General features: G+C 39.0%; 2 protein-coding genes across 3 annotated transcripts in view; one reads left to right on the top strand and one right to left on the bottom strand.

The window, feature by feature from the left end:
* Nucleotides 1-11,297, top strand: part of LOC109965983 (uncharacterized) — a 24,708-nt gene extending 13,411 nt beyond the window's left edge. Inside the window, exons 3-4 of the mRNA XM_020610500.1 lie at nucleotides 4,610-4,721; nucleotides 10,284-11,297. Of these exons, the coding sequence (XP_020466156.1) occupies nucleotides 4,610-4,721; nucleotides 10,284-10,433 (262 nt within the window). The 3' untranslated portion in view covers nucleotides 10,434-11,297. The remainder of the gene's footprint in view (nucleotides 1-4,609; nucleotides 4,722-10,283) is intronic.
* A 6,048-nt stretch (nucleotides 11,298-17,345) lies between these two features.
* LOC109965969 (solute carrier family 22 member 17-like) overlaps nucleotides 17,346-22,178 on the bottom strand; it is a 47,021-nt gene continuing 42,188 nt past the window's right edge. The window contains exons 6-7 of one of the 2 annotated variants that reach the window (XM_020610459.1): nucleotides 18,358-18,469; nucleotides 17,346-18,245 (exon numbers count right to left, since the gene is read on the bottom strand). In XM_020610459.1, coding sequence (XP_020466115.1) covers nucleotides 17,969-18,245; nucleotides 18,358-18,469 — 389 coding nt within the window. In that variant the 3' untranslated portion in view covers nucleotides 17,346-17,968. The remainder of the gene's footprint in view (nucleotides 18,246-18,357; nucleotides 18,470-22,178) is intronic. The other variant, XM_020610460.1, reaches the window with a different exon arrangement.

Genomic DNA, 22,178 nt, shown 5'->3' with positions numbered 1-22,178 from the left:
ATAGTAATATACTATCTCTGAATTTGGATAAAACTAAATTTATGGTATATGGGAATCGTAGACTAGATAATGAACTTCAATTGAAAATTGGGGGAGCTAATATAGAACGAGTATATGAAATTAAATTTCTAGGTGTCATAGTTGATGACAAATTCTCCTATATTACTTGTGTGGTGTAGAAGATAAGTATTTAAGAATGTAATTATGTACGAATGTTAACACTCTGTTATAATTCTTTAGTATATTACTTGTGTGGTGTAGAAGAGAATTATCTATGTAGAGATACTGCTTGCAAACCAATGATGGTAAGATGATGTCAGGGGGTAGGACTGGATAAGTTTGACTTCTTCCTACTCCATTGTTAGGTATTTTTAGTCAGATAGAAATTAGATAGATACTTTATGTATTAGAAATGTTTAGTGGAGATAGGATGTCTCGTTAGATTGTTAAACGCTTAGGCATGCTTATGAGTTTCTACAGGGTACATCTGGTCAAGGATAACTAGAGAGAAAAGTTGATGACTGTCAGCAGACAGGGTGTTTAATATTATTATTATGATGTGTATAACTGAATCCTTAGCCATAATATGTTCTTATGTTTAAGTCACGACATGTTACTAGAAGTCGTGTGAGAATGTTTTTAGTTACACACCACTTACTCAACAGACACACACACACACATTGATTTGCTTCATGTTTTGACCACTGCTATGGCCAGCTGCAAAGCTGGTAAGAGAGACATCTCGGTTGACGTTTCTGTGTAGTATGGGGCTAGTCCAACCGAAGGGATATAATGTATAGGCCTGGTTTGGTTCAGGGTCTTTCATCTTTCATCTGCCTGCGTGCAGGTTGGAGGTGCAAGATGCCTGAGCGTGTAATGTTAATTTTTGCCTGTGTTCATGGAATAAATCACCACTGTTTTGTAGTTACTTGGACTGCCTCGTCTCTCAGAGTCAGTATGGTAAAAAGTACCGGGTACAACACCATTCAAGCATGTACTAGGTATAAGAAAATTGATATTGGATTAGCATTTGTTGGATATGTGTAAAATTATGTGTATTGATATATCAACTGTCTTTACATGCTTGAAAGAATAAATAAATCAAATCAAATCAATCAAAATCTTGCCCCATTCAAATGAATGGGGAAATTTAACTTCAGCATACTTTCAGCTATCAAAATGTTCAGCTCTTCAAGGACATTCATGCTTCTATTTAATTTTTACTTCTGCATACTAATTTCAGATATTACAATGTTCAGCTCTTCAAGGGCATTCATGCTTCTCTTCAGGATTTTTCTAAACATCATTTTTTTTAATATTTAGCTTTATTTTGAAACTTTTGCCCCATTCAAAGGAATGTGAAAACCTACTTCAGCATACTTTCAGCTATCAAGATTTCACCTGCTCAAGGATATTCATGCTTCTATTCAGAATTGTTATAAAGTTCATACTTTCATAATATTTAGCTTTATTTTGAAACTTTTCTCCATTCAAATGAATGGGAAAATTCTACTTCAGCATAATTTCATCTATCAAAACGTTCAGCTCCTCAAGGACATTCATGCTTCTTTTCATAATTTTTCTAAATTTCATGCATTTGAAATATTGAGCTTTATTTTGAAAATCTTGCCCCATTCAAATGAATGAGGGAAATTTTACCTCAGCATACCTTCAGCATAATTTCATCTATCAAAACGTTCAGCTCCTCAAGGACATTCATGCTTCTTTTCATAATTTTTCTAAATTTCATACTTTCATACAAAATATTTAGCTTTATTCTGAAAATCTTAACCCATTCAAATAAATGGGGAAATTCCAACTTCAGTATATTTTCAGCTAGCAAAAGCATTCAGTTGTCAAAATGTTCATTATTTTCAGAATAATGCAATTTTCTAGTTATATTTAGTTTCTTAAATGGTATGGGCATTCAGTATTGGGAGAGAGAGAAACAGTATTTTGATTTTTCTGTATGTCCTGCACATATAGTGAATTGACAATAAAAAAAAAATCTTGATCTTGATCTTCATGTTAACAGTGGACTCTGCATTTAATGAGTAGCCTATTTCATGCTCTTGTGACACTGTTTGTTTTGTGCATTTTTAATAAACTGGTGAACCTGGAGGAAGCTGTCTGTGTGTAGGGAGACAAGTGTGGGACCACCAGCCATCCAATGCACAATACAATTTTGAAGTAATTGGACAATTGATATGTGTCAGGGACTGAACAGTAAGGTGAAGGACACAGGATTTAAATTTCAAAAAAGAAGGACAATGGCATTTTGGGTAGTAATGAGTACGTCTTTGCAAGACAGCATTTGGATTCTCATCTCTGAGGTTCAGACTGTTTGAGGAACTATGCAGCTGCAAGTGGGGCAAGGAAGCCTGAAACACTCACGTCAACCCACCTGAGGAAACATGTGGATACACTTAGTCAGATAATGAACCTGAAAGAAAATGAGTTGGATCAACTTGCCAAATTTATGGGACATGATATTCATGTTCATTGTGAATACTATCGCCTAACCGAGAACACACTTCAGCTTGCAAAGATGAGCAAGCTGCTCATGGTAATCGGACATGGAACTGAGGTCTACAAACGCAAATCTCTTGATGAGATTGATTTGGGCATACAAAGTGAGTAGAAAATAGATTTCATAATAGAATGCAATTTATACTTAAAAATGTTTTTTTTTTGTTCTACTCACCACTTTAGTATGTGAAATAAGATAAGTTCACAAAATGTTGTTTTTATCAAAACAGGTGGTTTGTCTTCTGAAGTTAGAGTACAGTGCTGTACAGAAGTCTCAAGTCAGTGAAAGTGACACAGGAGTCTTCAATGAGAAGTCTTTGGAAACAGCTCAACACTCCTATGGTATGAAGCCGTCAGAGCTGTTACCTTGAATATCAGCTTTCTTTCCTGTCTATAAATGACAGAAAGTAACTAAAAATGTCCATCCTAGTTACTTCTTCTCTTTAAAGGTCCTCCAAACGCAAGACGTCAAAGATGGCATCTGAATCATCTCAAGTTTCAGACGATATGAACATTTTTTGGGTCATGCGAGGAGCACTGTGGAATGAAATATTGCATTATCTGATAAGACGATGATTCATGGTTAATAGTGAGGTGACATGTTCTTCTGCTGCAGAAGAATCAGACATGCTGACTCAACAGGCCTCAGCTACAGGACCATCAAACAAGCTCAAAAGGACAGAGAAAACAGGTACTGCTCAGTTCTCAGACTTGAGTAGTGTTAATTACAGTAGATGTGGATTAACAACACATTACAAATTAGATCACCAGATAAATTTTTGATTTACCAATATTGAGAATGTCTATCACATTTGTCATTTCTATTTCAGCTGTGGACCTACAGTTACTCAGCAAAAACAAACTTTTAATTTATGTTTAATTTATGTTGTGCAAATAAAGCCTAATTTGTGACTAATTTTGTGTGCTAAATTGTTTATCAAGCTTCTATCAATGTAGTGGGTGAAATCGAGATTAGAGGACTTTGACAAACATTGCTTTCAGTGTTACTGGTGTTAAGCAAACTTAGCAAGTGACATGTAAAATTGAAAAACCTAAAGTTTAGATGTCTGCAAAACTACCCAGTTTTAAATGCAGAGATGCATACCATATACCATTTTTATAATACATTTTTTAATAGATGTAAATACAATCAAATTTAACCCTTGTGTTGCGTCCAGGTCAAATTGACCCTTTTTTTAGATTTTTACTAAAAGAAAACTGACAAAAGAAAAAAAGCTGTTGACCTGAACCGACGTGGACTATACATTATATCTACATATAAATAGTCTGAACCAAAGCCCCAAGGACTCTGTGCTTCATTATCACCAGGGAGTACCGCAGGAATGGAGCTCCATAGTGGGGGAAAGGAACCGGCTAGCTCCCTCGGTGAACCAGAGCTGCAGGCACCCGGTGCACTGGTTGAACCTGTGTACCCCGTTATCACCAGGGAGTACCCCGGGAATGGCGCTCCATAATCTGGGGGAAAGGAACCGGCTAGCTCCCCTGGTGAACCAGAGCTCCAGGCACCCGGCGCACTGGTTGAACCTGTGTACCCATGCTTAAGCCCCCTCCCTGGGCTAAACAATGTAAAAATGCCCGGCCACAACTTCGTGCCCCTGGTACTCCAAATGGAGTTTCATGCCTCTGGTATTACACTGTGTGGGAACAGAAATTTTTCTAAGTCCCAATATTGAGTACCAGGACCACAGGTCATTAATTTTTCTAAGTCCCAAACAGGCCATGCTGCACTCTGCTTCACCTATGGAGAACCACACATCTCTGGCCAGGCTCTTATCATCTCTGGGCCCTCACACTGACACCCCCCCAGCCTCTACTACACTTTACCCAGGGAGGAGCACACACCTCCAGTCAAAAAAGTGAACGCCACACAAGGGTTAAATACATTTTACATTGGCAAAATTAAAAACCACATGCTTCCATCTCTGTAATGCTATGGTTTGGGTTAACCAGGAAAGTAAGATGGGACAGTTATGAAAGATCTGCTAAAATCTGGTGATATAACATGCATTGGTGTGGGCCACACAAAGGCATAAAGACATGTATGTGTGTGTGTGTATAGGGAAAAGATTCACGACATAGAGGAGCTGCGGCAAGCAGTGAAAAAAGAGGCTGGGGAACTGGAGATGCAGCTGAATGATCGAGCCCATCACTATGATGACAGCTTGAAAATGGTAACTCAGTTACACAAACATACTCACACTGTACCGGTCTGTACTTACTGTATGTGCAAAACGTGTGTGAAAGGATAGTCAGCACAAAATGCACTTGTGATAATTGATTACGCCTAGACCTTTATCAGTTAAAATTTATTAATAAAACACTATCACTTATTAATGTCACTTAGGCTACAGTGTTAGTTACACCTCACTATACAAAAGTATTGAATAGAATGTACTGAAGTCTTTGATAGACCCTGGAGTCCTTCCAGGGGTAGAAAAGTAAAGTTTATGACATTTTTCCTGAGAGTGGCACTAGAGGAAATCTAGTAGAATGCCCAGTGTGAAGAGGGTTTATCCTCTGGGGAATGAACATTTATATGCTGAGCTGGAAGGAGAGGTGTAGTTCAGGTAGTACTGATTAGGCAGCACAAAACAATCTTGGTGCTCATTTTGACAAATCTGAAATTACATTAGCAATAACATCTACTCAGACCACCTTTTGTTATTATTATTATTATTATAAAGTTTAATTACTATGACTATGTCTAAAAGAAACATTAATCTCATAAAATGAGAAAAGACATTACATTAGAGACAGTTAACACCTCATTTCCATCTGCAGTCCCTGGGCAGGTTTTGCAAACACAGATGCATTGCAATTTTCCTGACAGGGGCATAGGCTGAGCAGCAGGAGAACAGGTACCGAAATGTGGTTTAACGCTGACACCACCTTAAAATAAACCCTTCAATTCATTGGGGCCATAATGATTCAGTCGTTAGGGGACATTGTTGGGCATCAAAGGGCTGAAACACCACCCATGGGGATAAATATCTCCTGCTCACCACCAGTCGGACAGAACTGATGTGACTTGGATGAAAGGTGAAACGTCTTTGACCTAAAACCAAGTCCAGAAGATTTTTTTCTACGTTTTTTTTTTAACCTTCAATTCATAACTGATCATCACTTTGAATAATTTATTGATAAATTATCTGAATTATAAAATATGTTTGTGTTAGAAAAATTAACATATGAGACAAAGGAATACTGAGACTTTTGAAAATTATCAAGGCGTCTTTTTAATTATACTTGCAAGAAGGAACATACAACAGCTACTCAAAAGTGTCACTGTAGGAAGCTCAAAGGAGTGAACCTCCCCGAGAGCTACTTATACTAGTCATTGCAGTTTTATTGCTCTTTGTTCTGCCAGGCAAACATTTGTCCCCTCCAAGTGTCAGGTCACCATGTGTGTTTTCTTATCAGCCGTCGCCTATGTCCTGACTTTCCAACCTAAAGAGCAATAAACTTTTACAAGCAGTTTCTGGACTTCTGTAAGCTAAAAAACATCCTTTTACAATGACTGCACAACATTTGTTCATGGTAAACATTAGTTACACACAAGAAGCAAAGCCATGTCTAAACATTTTCTTTATCATTTCCCTATCAGTTTGTTAATTTAGAAGTATCATTTTCAAATAAGATATATAACATGAAACCTCAGTATGTGGCTATAGATATGAATATGGTCAGTCAAGGTTGGTGTGTCATGATGCACCATCTGCTTTTTTATAATGCAGCCAGGGTGCAAATTACATCATGCATGTTAGGGGGTGGGGAGAGTTGAGCTGAGGCATGGGGCTCGCCTCTGAGAATTGCAGATCTGACACCAAATTCAGCTACAATAATTAGAGACAGACACTTGAAAGCAGTTCATGAGCCTTAACAAATCCTGATCAATCAGGCATTACTGACAACAGGTAAAACTAGAGAAATGCATTTCCTGTCAAAAATGCGTGTGGATGCTATGTGCTGAAGGATTGCCCTGAAAATGCTGAAAAGTTTGACACCTGAAAGGCATATCTACCTGAAAGTATGTTGAAGTACAATTTTCCCATTAATTTGAATGGGGGGAAATTTTCAAAATAAAGCTAAATATTTCAGAAGTGTGAAGCGTATAAACATTCTGAGTTGAAGAGTGAATGTCCTAGGAGACTTGAACATTTTGATACCTGAAATACCTAAAAGTATGCTTAGGTAGAATTTCCCCATTCATTTGAAAGGGGCACATTTTTCAGAATAAAGCTAAAGATTTTAAAACTGTGATGTTTTGAAAAATTGTTAATAGAAGCATGAATGTCCTTGAAAAGCTAAAGATTTTGATACCTGAAATAGGTGAAGGTATGCTGAAGTAAAATTTTCCCATTCATTTATATCAAATAAAACTTTCAAAATAAAGATAAATATTTCAAAAGTATGAAGTTTAGAAAAACTCTGAAGAGGAGCATGATTGTACTTGGAGAGCTGAACATTTTGATAGTTGAAAGTATGCTGAGTGTAGAATTTCCCCATTCATTTGAATGAGGCAAAATTTTCAAAGTAAAGATAAATATTTCTAACGTGTAAAGTTTAGAAAACTTCTGAATAGCAGCATGAATGTCCTTGAGGAGCTCAACATTTTGATAGCTGAAAGTATGCTAAAGTAGAATTTCTCCCATTCATTTGTATGGGGCAAGATTTTCAAAATAAAGCTAAATATTTCAAAAGTATGAAGTTTAGAAAAATTCTGCATAGAAGCATGAATGTCCTTGAAGAGCTGAACATTTTGATACCTGAAATAGCTGAAAGTATGCTGAAGTAGAATTTTCCCATTTATTTGAAGAGGGCAAGACTTTCAAAATAAAGCTATATATTTCAAAGGTATGAGGTTTAGAAAAATTCTGAAGAGAAGCATGAATGTCCTTGAAGAGCTGAACATTTTGATAACTTCATGGCTTTTGTAGCTGAAAGTATGCTGAAGAAATTAAGTGCGAAAAAATGGACGGAAGAAATCAGAATAATAAAGAACAGGATAACATAGTGTGGATGCTTCAAAACATCCACACAATAAAGAACAGAAGAGCATAGCACAGTTAGTCCAAACTCACTGTGCAAAGCTGTCACTAACTGCTCAGTTACAAATTCCTCAAATGGTCAAGTTTCACAGACATGTTTTTGTTACTGCCAAGGGGATATAAGTTGTCTATTTTTGCATTTTATGATGGTGGGCAACACATCTTCAGCAGACTGTCTGCTCCTATGGACCACAATCAGTTTCTTGTCACTTTTGATACGGCACTACAGATGTCATGATTACAATATATTTGGATTGCTTTATTTTCAAATTAATGAAGTGTTTATAAAGTTACATACAAATACTTCCCAAGACCCCTGTGCACTTCACACACTGGATGCAGCTGTGAGTAAATTACACTATATAATTGTTGTTGGTTACAAATTTTATTTGTACTGTATATGGCCAAATCACAACAAAAGTAATCTCAGAACACTTTACAGAGTAAGGTCTAGACCTTACAATTATCACTATTATTATAGAGGAAAACCCAACAAACCCCCCTTGAGCAGCACTTGGTGACAGCAGGGAGGAAAAACTCCCTTTAACAGAGGAAACCTCCAACAGACCCTGGCTCTTGTTGGGTGACCTCCTGCCTCAACCGGTTGGGGTGAGTGGATAGAGGAGAGAGAAAAGAAGAAAAGCAACAGGACACAACAAACAATGAAACACTGGTCAGGTTGATGTGGTCGGTGACTAATCATCAGAAATGTAGAGCGCCAGAGCCAGGGCAACCTGCAGAAAGGTACAGGGAGAGTGAGAGAGAGGACACACTACGGGAGAGAGGAGATACAAAGTTAGTGACGGGTAGTGGTGGCATATAGATGGATGGAGAGAAAGGAGAGGAGCGGGAAGGAGAGGAGAAGGGAGGGGCAACAGTATCAAGTGTATTACGCAGGGAGGCTGCAGTACTATCAACAAGATTATCGACTTGTGTGGGAGTAAAGTTAAGGTGGCCTCCCTCCACTGTGTTGGCAAATGGCACTGAAGTAAATAATGATGGAATTATTTCCTTAAACTTGGTAACAGCATTGTCAGATAGACATCTACTGTAGTGGAATTGTTTCCCACATAGAGTAAAATCCATTAATGTAAATTCAAAAGTTATTAGAAAATGGTCAAACAGAAGAGGGCTTTGGGGAAAAACTATTAAGTGTTCAGTTTTGATGCCATATGTCAGAACAAGATCAAGGGTGTGACTAAAACAGTGAGTGGGTTTATTTACAGTTTGAGAAAAGTCAGCTGAGTCTAACAATGAACAGAATGCATTGTTGGGGCTGTCATTGTCGGCATCTACATGAATATTAAAGTCACCTACTATGATTATTTTATCTGTACTAAGCACTAAATCAGACAGAAAGTCTGAGAATCCACTTAAAAACTCTCAATAAGGAGCAGGTGGATGATAAACAATAACAAATAGAACTGGCTTTTGAGTTTTCTAGTTTGGGTATGAGAGACTCAGAGTGAGACTTTCAAATGAGTTATAACTATGTTTAGGTCTAGTAAGACACAATAAGTCAATGTGATGTTTACTTATCAAATCATTCACTAACTGAGATTTAGATGAGAGAGATCTGATATTTAATAGTCCACATTTGATTGTCCTGTTACTTTCTACTATAAGAGCAGTAGTCTTAATTTTAATTTGGTTCTTATGAATAACTCCTCCCGAGTTGATTTTTGATTTATATAATTTAGGTGGGCGGGGGCAGACACAGTCTCTATGGGGTACTGGGAGTTTTGGGTGGGTAGCAGCTGCAAAGAGACAGCAGAGAGGCGTGTAAGACTGCGACCCTGTGTCCTGGACTCAACTCTGAGTTGTCATAATTTAGGTTGTAAAATAAACTGGTCCAGATTTCTAGATATGAGAGCCGCACCACCCAAAGTGGGATGGATGGATCTGCTAATCAGACCAGGTTTTCCCCAAAATGTTTTCCAGTTATCTATGAAGCCCATGTTATTTTCTGGGCACCACCTAGACAGCCAGTGGTTGAATGACAACTTGTGGCTAAAGATGTCATCACTGGTCAGATTGGGCAGGGGTCCATAGAAAACTATGGAGTCTGACATTGTTTTAGCGAAGTTACACCTCAACTCAATGTTGGCTACACTTTTTTAATATCTCGTAAGTTTTCATTGTGTGGTCATTTTCTCATTTTTGATTCAGTTTTCCATGACCATCACCTTTTATGTGCAGAAGGAAGAAAAAAATTAATTTAGCATGAATGAACACCCAGTGTTTTAGGTGTGCATTCACACTAAATACATTTTTGGATTCCTCCTGCACATAAAAGCTGGTCAGTGATATTAGCGGACTACTGAGTGAAAATGTATTTACAGTACTTCTACAATAAATAGTTTTGACATCATACTTTAGGAATGCAGTACATAACTGACAGGAGGGAAAGACTCTTTCCTCATATTTTCATGTCATGACATCAGTGGCATGAATCAAAGTCGGGTATCTCTGGTATTTTTAAAGAGAATGAAAGAATCTGGTTTGTTTGGACATTTCTAATGCTAGCCCCAACTCCACATGCTCATAATGCCTTATTTCTGCACCACTGCACTACCGCATATAGCAGCTTGCATTTTTATTAATGAAAAGTTCCTTTTGTTGAAAATATGATACTTTGTGTTGTTGTATATGTTTTCTGATTATGATTCTTTTGTTTTTGAGTAGAAGATGCACAGACTATTGGATGAGCAGTCACTACTCTGCTCTCGACTCAGAGTCGCTCTGCCCGATGCGGTACCTAGATCATCGATCCCCACCCACCAACAGGACAGTAGCCACTCAGTGCTCTTTGCTGCCCTGGATCACTGTGGCTGACATCCAGAGTGACCATGGCTCCTCCTGGAGCATATGTAATGTGGACTCCCCTGGTCATCTCCTGAAGTAGAGAGTGTCTGCGAGGGCCCTGTTCTCCCAGTAAGACAAAAAAGCTGGACAGAGTGAACTTCCTCCAGAGAGTAAGAACATCATGACCTGTCATAAAACAAATGGAGTGAATCATCCACACTGTACACTTGCCTGCTGCCTAATTTTCTGAACCAGCATAGTTGGCCAAATGGCCTTGTTTTATAAAAGTTTAATTGACATTATCACATATTATCAAGCTAAACATTGCGGCCAGTCACAAGGTTGATATTAAGATGCAGATTGGACATAGTTTTGACTTTTAACGTGGTAAATATTATTTTCAGTGATTATATTAATAGACTAATGTGTATTCATATGGATAGAATTATAAACTGAAATAGCCTTCTTTTAGGAAAAGCTGGACAACATTCAGTAGTGCAAAATACAAACCTTGAACTGATTAAAAAGGTTATACTGTTAGATTTGTTGGAAAGGTTTCTGGTTTTTGACAAACCACACAGCGACAGGCCTGGTGAGCAGGTATTTTGCTATAGCACACTAAGGTTATTTCTTTGAGTACAGTTAGGCATCTACCTTTGGTGATTCACTATGTGCCACATACTAAACAATACAAAAGGATTTAGACCAATTATGGGATTAAAAACAATGTTTTGGAGGAATGGTGTTTCTTCACTCATACAAAGAGCACTGAAGCTGCTCTGGTGCAGTTTCCTAAAAGTCTTTATTGTTTACTTGTTTACAAGAGCTGACACACTCTCCTACAATCAAGAGATTACATGACACAAAGTAACAGCAATAATAACAAGACATATAAAACACCAAATATAAATCATCAAGGTCATGTTTTCATGTTGGGCATGAATGACAGTTAGCATACTTGCAGGTGATGTGCTGCTGACTGCTCCGTTGCTCATTTTACTATTATGCTACTCAATCTATTCATATTCAATTATATTGATTATGTGTATACATTTTGTGCATGAATACATGCTGTGTCCAGCATCCTTGTTGCCAATGTCCAAAGTGATAATTTGGAGAGGATGAAGAGGTCTTGGGTATATTTTCGCTTCATGGTTTGAAGATTTAGGTGTTTTTTATTACTATATATTTTAATATTTTTCATGCATACTATGTATATGGTTGTCTTTTATTGCTTATTTATTATTTGTTTTATTTGGAGTTATGAGGGGTGCCAAGATAATCTAAATGCCTGGAAATGAGAAGCCATGGACTCTTTAAAGCTGCATATATTTATTAGATAGATTAAGATTTAATTAGCTTAAATGTGGTTAACCTCTCCAGTGAAGTAGTGATGATTGATTGTTAAAACCAGATTGTTGACATAATTTTTAAATAGAATTGTATTAGAAAACACTTTTGAATAATTTGTCAGTTATCTACTTATTCCAACTTATGAGTGTCTAATCCTAGGAAGTTAACTAATGTCAGCTAAACACTGTGCACTAAAACCACAGTGACATGTGGCCAATGTCATGGCTTCTATGGGTTACTTCAGACTAAATTTAACACTTCCTCAATGAGCCAATGTGTACTGGCTTCTAAAACGATCTCAGTAGAGTAACATCTGAAGGTAGGGTATGCCATGGGGACTTTAAGTGTCAGGTTAGAAAGTCCTTGCTGTACACCTGCATGAATATGATTTGATGTTGCTTGCCACACAGCTGTGAATACGCTGATAATTTTACAGCTGATTGCAACAGCTGATGCCAATCAGTCAGTGCCAACACAACTTCAATGCTCTGTGTAAAATAATGCCATGCTTTATGTCTGCTGTCACTGGTTGAAACCAAGACAGTGAGATGAGATATTTCATTAATTGGATTTCACATTTAGGATTGTGTTCTGTGTAGTTTTATTATAGGTAAAAAAAACTCCTTATTGCTACTGAGGTCATAAACCAGGTTATTCCTCATATAAACGGAAACAATGATATCCCTAACCCTTTCATGTGAACTGAAACATCTCATTCAGTTTGATCCATCCAGCTGGAGAGCACAGTGTAGTAACAACATCATCTGTAGAAGTGGAGCAGACATGTACACAGCTGCCCATGTGTTAGCTGCAATGAGAAGTATGAATAACCAATCTCAGCTCGGGGAACAACAGTATGACCTACATAAGGTTGTAAATTACTAAGAGCTTTAGAATGTCTGTTTAAAGTGCCTTTAATAGTTATTCTAAATGTGATTAGTGTTAGCTTGTTGATTGACTAATTAGAAATGCCCTTCACATTATATCAGCAAATAGTGTGTTACATAACAAGTGTCACAATTTCAGAAAATGAGGGCCCAAGTGCAGACAAGAGATGGTTGGAAGAAACTAAAATTTTAATGAACAATATCATAAAACTACTCAGACCTGACTACAAACACAAAGACAACAGAGAGATGTGGAATACCACTGTCAAACTGAGGTGTGAAGTAGGGCTGTACCCTAATAGTCGAATAGTCCAGTCATTAGTTGCAAGACCTTTCAGTCAACTGGCATTCTTCTAGTCAAGCCTTTATTTTTATTTTATTATATTTTTATTTTTGTCAGCCAGTGTGCATTACATTAGAAGGTAGCCCCAGTCAGTAGTTTTTTTGTGTTCTACTTTTACAAGAGAAAGTCTGTTGAAATGATGTGGCTGGTTATGCATAATGTTATGTGCGTCCGGTATGTTTACCCATCTCCATTAAGATGCAACACACAACCGTTTATTGACTGTTTCTGTGACATGCATCCATCTGAACGAGACTAAGAAGCTAACAAAAATTAGTAAGGAAAACATTTCAATCAAGAATTATAAATAAGAGGAATTGTTACAGTTCAAGCTGAAACACATCAAATGCACAGTAACAACATGCGCTGAGGTTAACTGATGGGAGAAGCAATGGTTGCCAAAGTAGGCAGCCAGACATTATATATCGCCAATTTAAATTGGTCACAATTTAAATTGGTCACAATTTAAATCTTGCATCATATGCATATATTGATTTTTAAATGCTCATATATATGTTCCTGTCACTGTTTTGCATTTAAATACTGATAATGTGGGAGGGAAGTCTGGGCATCTTTGCTTAGACTGCTGCCCCCGCGACCCGGTTCTGGATAAGTGGAGGAAAATGGATGGATGGATGGATGGATGGATGGATGGATGGATAATGTGGTCAGAATCATCACTGAAATTCATGCCAGTTGATTTTCTGACAGTCTGGGCTATATACTGTATACATTGTTAGAAAGTATTGTTGTTATATTGTAGCAATCCCAAGCGACAGCAACATCAGGAAGAAGGAGCACAAGAAGCTCAAGAAATACCAAGGGCTGAAAGAAGAGCTAGAAAAGATGTGGAAGGTGAAGGTACAATTGGTCCCCATGGTAATAGGAACATTCGGGGCTGTGACCCCCAAACTGGGAGAGTGGCTCCAACAGATCCCAGAACAACATCTGAGATCTCTGTCCAGAAGAGTGCAGTCCTGGGAACAGCTATGATACTGCGCAGGACCCTCAAGCTCCCAGGCCTCTGGTAGAGGACCCGAGCTTGAAGGAAGGAATACAAGACCGCCCCGAAGTGGGGGCGAGTGGGGGATATATATCCACCATAACATTGTTAAAACAACAAATTTAACAGTGGTCTAAAACCTCTGAACAGTACTGTGTGAAGTATGTAATAGTTTATGACATAGGGATTTTTGTGTTCAAATACATTCAAATTAAGAATTTCTTCTAGGTAAACGAGAGAACATATAATGCATATGTTTAATACATACTGTATTGAATGTAGTTTCTTGCTGTGAGGCGACAACGCTAACCACTGTGCTGCCCGCAGTCATTGTAACATGCAACATGCAATATACAGCATGTTATTCATAGAACTACCACTAGTGATGCAGAGGCTTATCATTATACTACGTTATTCTTCAAGCAGCCAGGACAGCATGGTGGTGCGGTGGTTACCGCTGTCGCCTCATGACAAAAAGGTCCCAGGTTTGTGACCTTTCTGTGTGGCGTTTGCATGTTCTCCAAGTGCTCTGGCTTCCTCCCACAGCCCAGGAAGGGCATCCATTGTTTAAAGAAAACAACATGTGCCAAAATGTATACATGCGAACGCTTGATTCGCTGTGGTGACCCTTAATGGGAACAGCCGAAACTAGAAGCAGTAGCAGATTCTCCAAGCAGCCATAGTGGACAGTAGTGCTACAGTGATATTTCCTAAATAAGGGCGAGCTATGTAGTTTTTCCCCGTTCTACTGTGCATCATTATAAATCAGGGTTGTTTTGCCATGCATGAGAACTTTCATTTAACATATCATCATATTATATTCTGTTGAAAGACATCTTGTTATAAAAAAAACTATGCACCCTATCACCATACAGCATATACCATGAAAAAATTTCTTTGATTGTAAAAACACTGAGATGATAGTTTTTGAATAAAAATTATTTTATTGAAGTTATCTCATTTATTTTGTAACCAGTAAGGAGGTGGTAAAACTCTTCTTCTAACTCTTTTCTTCACTTCAGAGGTCTCTGCAGGACCTGATTGGGACACATATGGAGATGCTGCTGCAGCATATGTTTGGCCAGATGAGGGTGCAAACCTTTGAGGATTTAATGTCTCTCCCCTCATGATACAGGTACAGTATTCTTATCATACTCATTCACATAATCTGTTGAAATGAAATGGATCCTTACCAGCGCCATGACCAGTATAGTTATATAGGTTACAATGACCCTAAGGTGTATCTGATTTCACCAGCCCAGGTGAATAAACTGAATGAGTGTGTTAGGAGTTGCACAGATGTGTGCAACATCATATACTTCTTCTGTGCAACATACAGAAAAAAAAAAAAGCTGACAGAGGAGAAGTCATCAGCAGAGGTTCAGCATCCTTCATAATTCCTTTAATAACTCCTCAATATCAGTGCAAATTAAAAAAAAACTGCATCTTCTTCACACCGCAAACCCATAAAAACATGGATCAGAATAACCTGAGCACACCACCATACATGAAGATTTATTCTCCTACAGCAGACTCTGCTGAGGAACTAGAAGCTAACAAGTGTTTCCAAACATGCAGACAGGAATGCTGTTTGAACAGAGAGAATGTACAGTTTGTTCCATGCTGTGACAGCCCAACCCAACGTAACAATATTTAGCTTAATACTTAAAATGCCAGGCCTCTGAATAATTTAGTGATTATGCATGTTAACAACATAAGATACAGTATAACTGGCTCCAGGCCAGATTCAGAAACTGGATTCACACATTTCCAACAAGAACACCTTTCTGATTAAAGGGCATTTGTTTTGCTTGTTTACCTCTAACAATCATACAACTGTGTAGTCAAATTAACCACCATCATCTTTAAAAACAATGAGTCAAAATCCTCTGCACAGCTTTTCTTCCTCATAGCATTATGTACATACACTTTTCAGCCACAGGATCTCTTTTAACAAAACTCAGATGGCCCAAGAAGGTAAAGAAACAAAGTGCAGAGTATTTACAAGGCATATAACACCCACAGTGCCCTTAGCTAGACAACTCCTGTTTGGATTGCCCAAGGAGAGCGTGTCACTTCACTTGTACACCAAAGTACAGTACACAAAGTTGACTTTGGGGCGGCTGTGGCTCATGAGGTAGAGCAGATTGTATTCTAACCAGAAGGTTGGTGGTTAGATTCCTGGCTTGTTCAGTCCACATGTCGCAGTGTCCTTGAGAAAAACACACCGACCCCCTAGTTGCTCCCGGTGATGTCACCGGTGTATGAATATGCGAGTGCGAATGGAAACAGTCTATGCAGGTTTAAACAAATATTAATTTGAGACTACTGTCCTAGCCAGGGGTCAGATGCATAAATGATGCGTAAACACAAAAAAACCATGGGTACACCTTTTCCCATGCATAAACCTCTCTGTAGATTCATGACAGAAACTGTGCACACACTAAGACAGACAGTAAGCGTACGTATTGTTTTTGTCAGATTTATAAAAACGCACATATGCTCAGTTCTGTTTTATAAATGTCAGTCATTGCGGAATTGGGCACACATGCAGAGATTCCTTTCCAACCCCACTTTTAGCCATAAATAAATATAAACTCGCCCTTAATCAATCATTTGCATAGAACCATGTTATTAGACATGGCAATGAAAGCAATGCTAAAGAAGAAGTCTGATTTCAATGACTGTAATATTGAGGCTCATTGGAGAGGTAGGGAAAAGAAATATGACTGGTTTGGTGGTCTCAATTCAGGAATCATGAGCAGAAGAAAAGCTGCTGACTGGCAGGCTACCAGTACTGTCAGTTCAGAGTATAGGGGCTGAGGGGAAAAAGAAGAAGAAGTGGTTAGATTGTACAGTAAGTGAGAGGCAGAAAAGTGCATATGTATGTACAAAGAGAGCAAAAGGGCAACAGAAGGACCGGCACCTTCTACCTTATCTACAGCAGATGAACACATCACAGTTTTAGCAACATGGCCTTACAGGCATTGTCATGATCCACCAGAACAGCCATCCTTATGCACAACCATTACACACAGCTACAGACATTTAAAGATCATTGTAATTTAATCACACAACTGTTTTTTAGACTAGTGGTGTCTCAATCTCCATTAAATTTTTTTTAAATGACATTCATATCAGTAGTTTACAGCAAACAACTGTCTGAGGATTTGAGAACCACAATAGTGGAATGCCTGGACAATCTCCAAGTCCATCTCCAGAGATCTCGCTGCTCCTGTGTCCACTGTGCCAACATTGTCAAGAAGTTTGCAGCTTGCAGTGCTGTAGGTAATCTCCCTGGACGTGAACAAAAAAGAACAATACTTTTTTCAGAAAATGAAATGAGGCCTTTACAGAAAAGAACACAGTACCTACAGTCAAACACGGTGGAGGGTCACTGATGTTCTGGGGTTGCTTTGCTGCTTCAGCCACTGAATCAGTGAAATCAGACTTCTTTAGCATTGCTTTCATTGCCTTGTCTAATAATGTGATTCAAACAGCAGTTCTCTATACAAATGATTAATTAAGGGTGTGTCTACATCTATTTAAGGCTAAAAGTGGGAGTGGAAAAGAAGCTCTGCACATGGGCCCAATTCTGCAATGCTTGAGGTTTATAAAACAGAACCAGGTGTACATGCGTCCTGATAAATATGACAAAAACAATGTGTACACTCACTTCAGTCTTAGTGCATACACACAGTTCTAGTCATGAATCTACACGGAGTTTTATACATCTGGCCCCAAATCAGGAGTGTCAGTGGCGAGCTGCTCAACCCACCCAGCTCTGGAATGACTAGAGGGTAGGTTAGGAAGTTTAGGGTGTCTGATCACATCAGTCCACAATCATCTATGTAACCCCCTACTCTCACTCCTTCATTACTGCGCTTTCCTGTCCCTGCGCATGAACATGGTGAATGTAAATATTCAGGCTGTACATTGACTGATTTGAGTACACTCTATCCCCCAGTAGCTTGGTCTTTTAGGTCTCTGGGTTGGGTGTGGCGAGCAGCGGCACATTGTCCCTCCTCCTCCTGCCCAGAGGGGGTCGCCTGTACTGTTCCCCATCGACCAGTGTTTGGGGGAGCGGCTTCCTCTTGCTCTCAGGCAGCAGTAGAATAGACAGTACAGCAAGCAGGGCCAGAGATGAGTACACCACATGGTGCAGGAAGTAGCCATAGTGGTTCCTCAGGTCCATGAGTGGGGAGCTGAGTTGGCCCACGCATCCCAGGGCGAGCACAGCACCCACACCACTGCCCCTGTTTATACACACACAATAATTTTACCAAACTACAGTATTTGAGAGCAAAAGCCACTAACTTTTCAAATGCAGTTTTTGACAGCAGAAAGTGTCTGTGTTGCCTTTGTTACCTGATGATGGTGGGCATGACCTCAGCAGTGAAGAGGATGCATAGGGAGGCAGTGGCCTGAGAGGAGAACAGACCCAGCACTGAGAAAACTGTGATGGCTGTTTCACTGAGATCTGGAGGGAAGGGGGGATAGAGGTTCAGTAGTTATGAACTACCTTGATGAAGTGCAGCATTTTAGCTTTTCAATTTCAGACTCACTACTGTCCAAAATTTTGGGGTCAACTCCACTTTCCACTTTTTATTGACATGTAAGCTGTCCAAGTCCAGTCAATAAGTTTAAATGGCACAAAGCTAAGATGTAAAAGATACAAAAAGCCATTTCAAAGTAATTATATGATCTGTTGCACAAGAATGATTTGAAGAGTTTCAGTCAGGATTTAGAGTCCATTATAGTACAGAAACTGCACTGGTGAAAGTCACCAACGATCTCCTCCTAGCCTCAGGCAAAGGAATTGTCTCTATACTTCTCCACTTAGATCTCAGTCCTGCTTTTGACACCACTGATCACAGCATCTTAGTCCAGAGGAGATCTACTAAACATCTCACTCTGAGCCAACTCACTCTGAACACCTTTCCTCCAACTTTTGTGGTGGCCCTGGTTAAGTTATGACAGAGAGGGTCCCAGACACCACCCATGTCTATCCATCTAGAAAATCTCTGCTTTCTAGCTGATAAAATGGATGAACTCCTTCTTGTCAACCAGACTAACTATGACTTCTCATGCTCTGCTGCTCTCTAGACTTGGCTCGGTGATTCCATCTCAGACAGAGCAATGCAAATACCAGGGTTCCAGGTATACAGAGCATGTAACTGAGTTATCCAGGAAAACAGGAGGAGATGGAATCTGCTTCTACATAAGTGAAGGTTGGTGTAAAAATGCCAGTGTTAGAGAGAACTTGCAACACGGACTTAGAAATTCTTTTCATCAACTGCAAACCATTTTATTCTCCCAGAGAATTTTCATCATTCATTCCAGTCGGAGTGTATATAACACAGCGGGCCCATGCTAGCACGCTACAGCTCCTGGTCAAACAGATAACTAGCATGGAACTGAAACCTCACAACTCCCCACTCATTGTTCTGGGGGACTTTAACAAAGCAAATCTCACCCACAAGCTGCCTAAATACAGACAGCATGTCAGTTGTCCCACCAGTGACAAAAACACACTGGACCACAGCTAACTGTAATAAAAGATGTTTATTGCTCTGTCCCCATGCAGCCCTGACTCACTGCATCATCCATCTCATCTCAAAATATAGGCATAAACTTAAAGCTGCAAAGCCTGTTTTCAAAACATTGAAGAGATGGACTGAGCAGCCAAAGTCAGAGCTACAGGGCTGCTTTGACTGTACAGATTGGAGTGTATTTGAGTCTGCAGCTACAGACCTGGACAAACTCACTGACACTGTCACATCTTATATCTGCTTTTGTGAGAATGTGCATGTTCCCACCAAGACTTTCTGCACATACAACAAGAAGTCCTGGTCCACGGTAAGACTCAAGCAGCTTCATTGTGCCAAAGAGGAGGCCTACAAAAGTGGGGACAGGACTCTGTACAGCCAGGCCAGGAACACACTGTCAAGGGAGGTCAGAGAATTTTCCTAATACACATTCCATTCCATTCTTTTTCTTGTTTGTACATTATGGTTTTGTTTTTTTGTTGTTGTTGTTATCTTGTTCACTTGTCTACTCGTTTCTTTATGGAAGAACATTGTACATACTCATTGAGAGCCACTGTGCCAAAGTCAAAGTCCTCGTGTCTAACACACCTAGCCAACAAAGCTAATTCTGATCTCCTCCTAGCCTCAGACAAAGGACTCATCTTTGTATGTCCTCCTAGATCTTAGTGCTGTGTTTGACATCACTGTTCACAACATTTTGTTACAGAGCGTGAAACATGATATTGGGATTAAAGGAACCACACTAAGTTGGTTCAAATCCTATTTATCAGATAGATTCCAGTTTGTTCATGTCAATGATGAATCATCCATATAAAGTAAAGTTAGTCACAGGGTTTCACAGGAGTCTGTACTAGGTCCATTTCTCTTCACTTTATGCATGCTTCCCTTAGGCAGTATTATCAGGAAACATGGCACAAATTTCCATTGCTATGCAGACAATCCTCAGCTATATTTATCTATGAACCCAGATGAATCAGATCAGTTAGTCAAACAAAAAACATAAAGGCCATAATGATCTGTAATTTTCTGCATTTAAACTGTGACAAAACTGAAGTCATTGTACTTGGGCCTGAAAACCTTAGAAATCTGCTGTCTAAGTATATAGTTACTCTAGATGACACCGCTCTGGCCTCCAGCACTGCTGGGAGGAACCCTGGAGTCATAACCTTTAAATCACACATAAACCAAGTCTCTAGAACTGCACTGTTACTTCCAGGCTGGACTACTGTAACTCCTTACTATCAGGATGTCCCAATAATTCCCTAAAAAGCCTCCAGTTACTCCAAAATGCTGCAGCCAGAGTACTGACAGCAACTAGCAAGAGAGATCATATCTCTCCCATATTAGCTTCTCTCCCTGTAAAATCCAGAATAGAATTTAAAATCCTTCTCCTAACATACAAATCCCTTAATGACAAGGCTCCATCATATCTCAAAGACCTCACAGAGCCTTATCATCCTAACAGAGCACTTTGCTCTCAGAGTTCAGGTCTGCTTGTGGTTCCTAGAGTCCACAAAAGTAGAATGGGAGGCAGAGCCTTTAGCTATCAAGCTCCTCTCCTGTGGAACCAGCTCCCAGTCTCAGTTCAGGAGGCAGACGCCCTCTCTACATTTAAGACTAGACTTACAACTTTACTTTTTGATAAAGCTTATAGTTAGGGCTGGATCAGGTGAACCCAAGCCTTCCCTTAGTTATGTTGCAATAGGCCTAGATTGCCAGGGGTCCTCCCATGACACCTTGATTTGATTTGATTTGATTTGATTTGATTTATTCTTTCAAACATGTAACAACAGTCAGTATGTAACCACACATAATTCCAGACATATCCACCAACATATTTTCAATTTGCTTATACCTAGTACATGCTTGAACAGAGTAGGAAGAAGTTAGACTTATCTAGTCCTACCCCCTAACATCATCTTATCATCATTGGTTTGCAAGCAGTATTACTACATGGATAATTTTGTTCTACATCCACACTCCCATCTGATTAATCATTAAGCCTGTTCTTGCTCATATCTTGATTGACACATACCTTTATATCTGTGTTTAAACTCATCAATACTGTTTTTTATGTCCACACTTAAATTATTCCATAGTTTTACCCCACTTATGGAAATACAAAATCTTTTTTTGGTTGTGCGTATAGCATGAATTTTATAATTTAACTGACCCCTTAGATTGTATCCCCCTTCTCTTTCATTAAATAGTTTTTGAATTCCACCAGGTAATAAATTGTTCCTGGCTTTATACATAAACACAGCAGTCTTGTGTCCAACTAAATCAAAAAATTTTAAAAATTTAGACTGTATGAAAGCTCCATTGGTGTGATCCCTGTATCCCAGCTTATGCACAATTCTTATTGCTCTTTTTTGTAATATATACAATGGTTGAAGTGAGCTTATGTATGTGTTTCCCCAGTTTTCAACGCAATACTCCAAGTATGGTAAAATCAATGAAGAATACAAAATGCGAAGTGCTTTCACGCCCAGCATATATCTAACCCTTGCCAATATCGATATATTTTTAGCTATTTTATGCTGAACATATCTGATATGAGATTTCCAGGAGAATCTGTCATCAACCATGACACCCAGAAATTTGATTTCATATACTCGTTCGATGTTAGCACCCCCAATT

Source organism: Monopterus albus, unplaced genomic scaffold (assembly GCF_001952655.1).
Source record: "Monopterus albus unplaced genomic scaffold, M_albus_1.0 scaffold105.1, whole genome shotgun sequence".
NCBI lineage: Eukaryota > Metazoa > Chordata > Actinopteri > Synbranchiformes > Synbranchidae > Monopterus > Monopterus albus.
The sequence above is the reverse complement of the archived record's forward strand: the minus strand, read 5'-3'. Positions and strand labels throughout refer to the sequence as shown.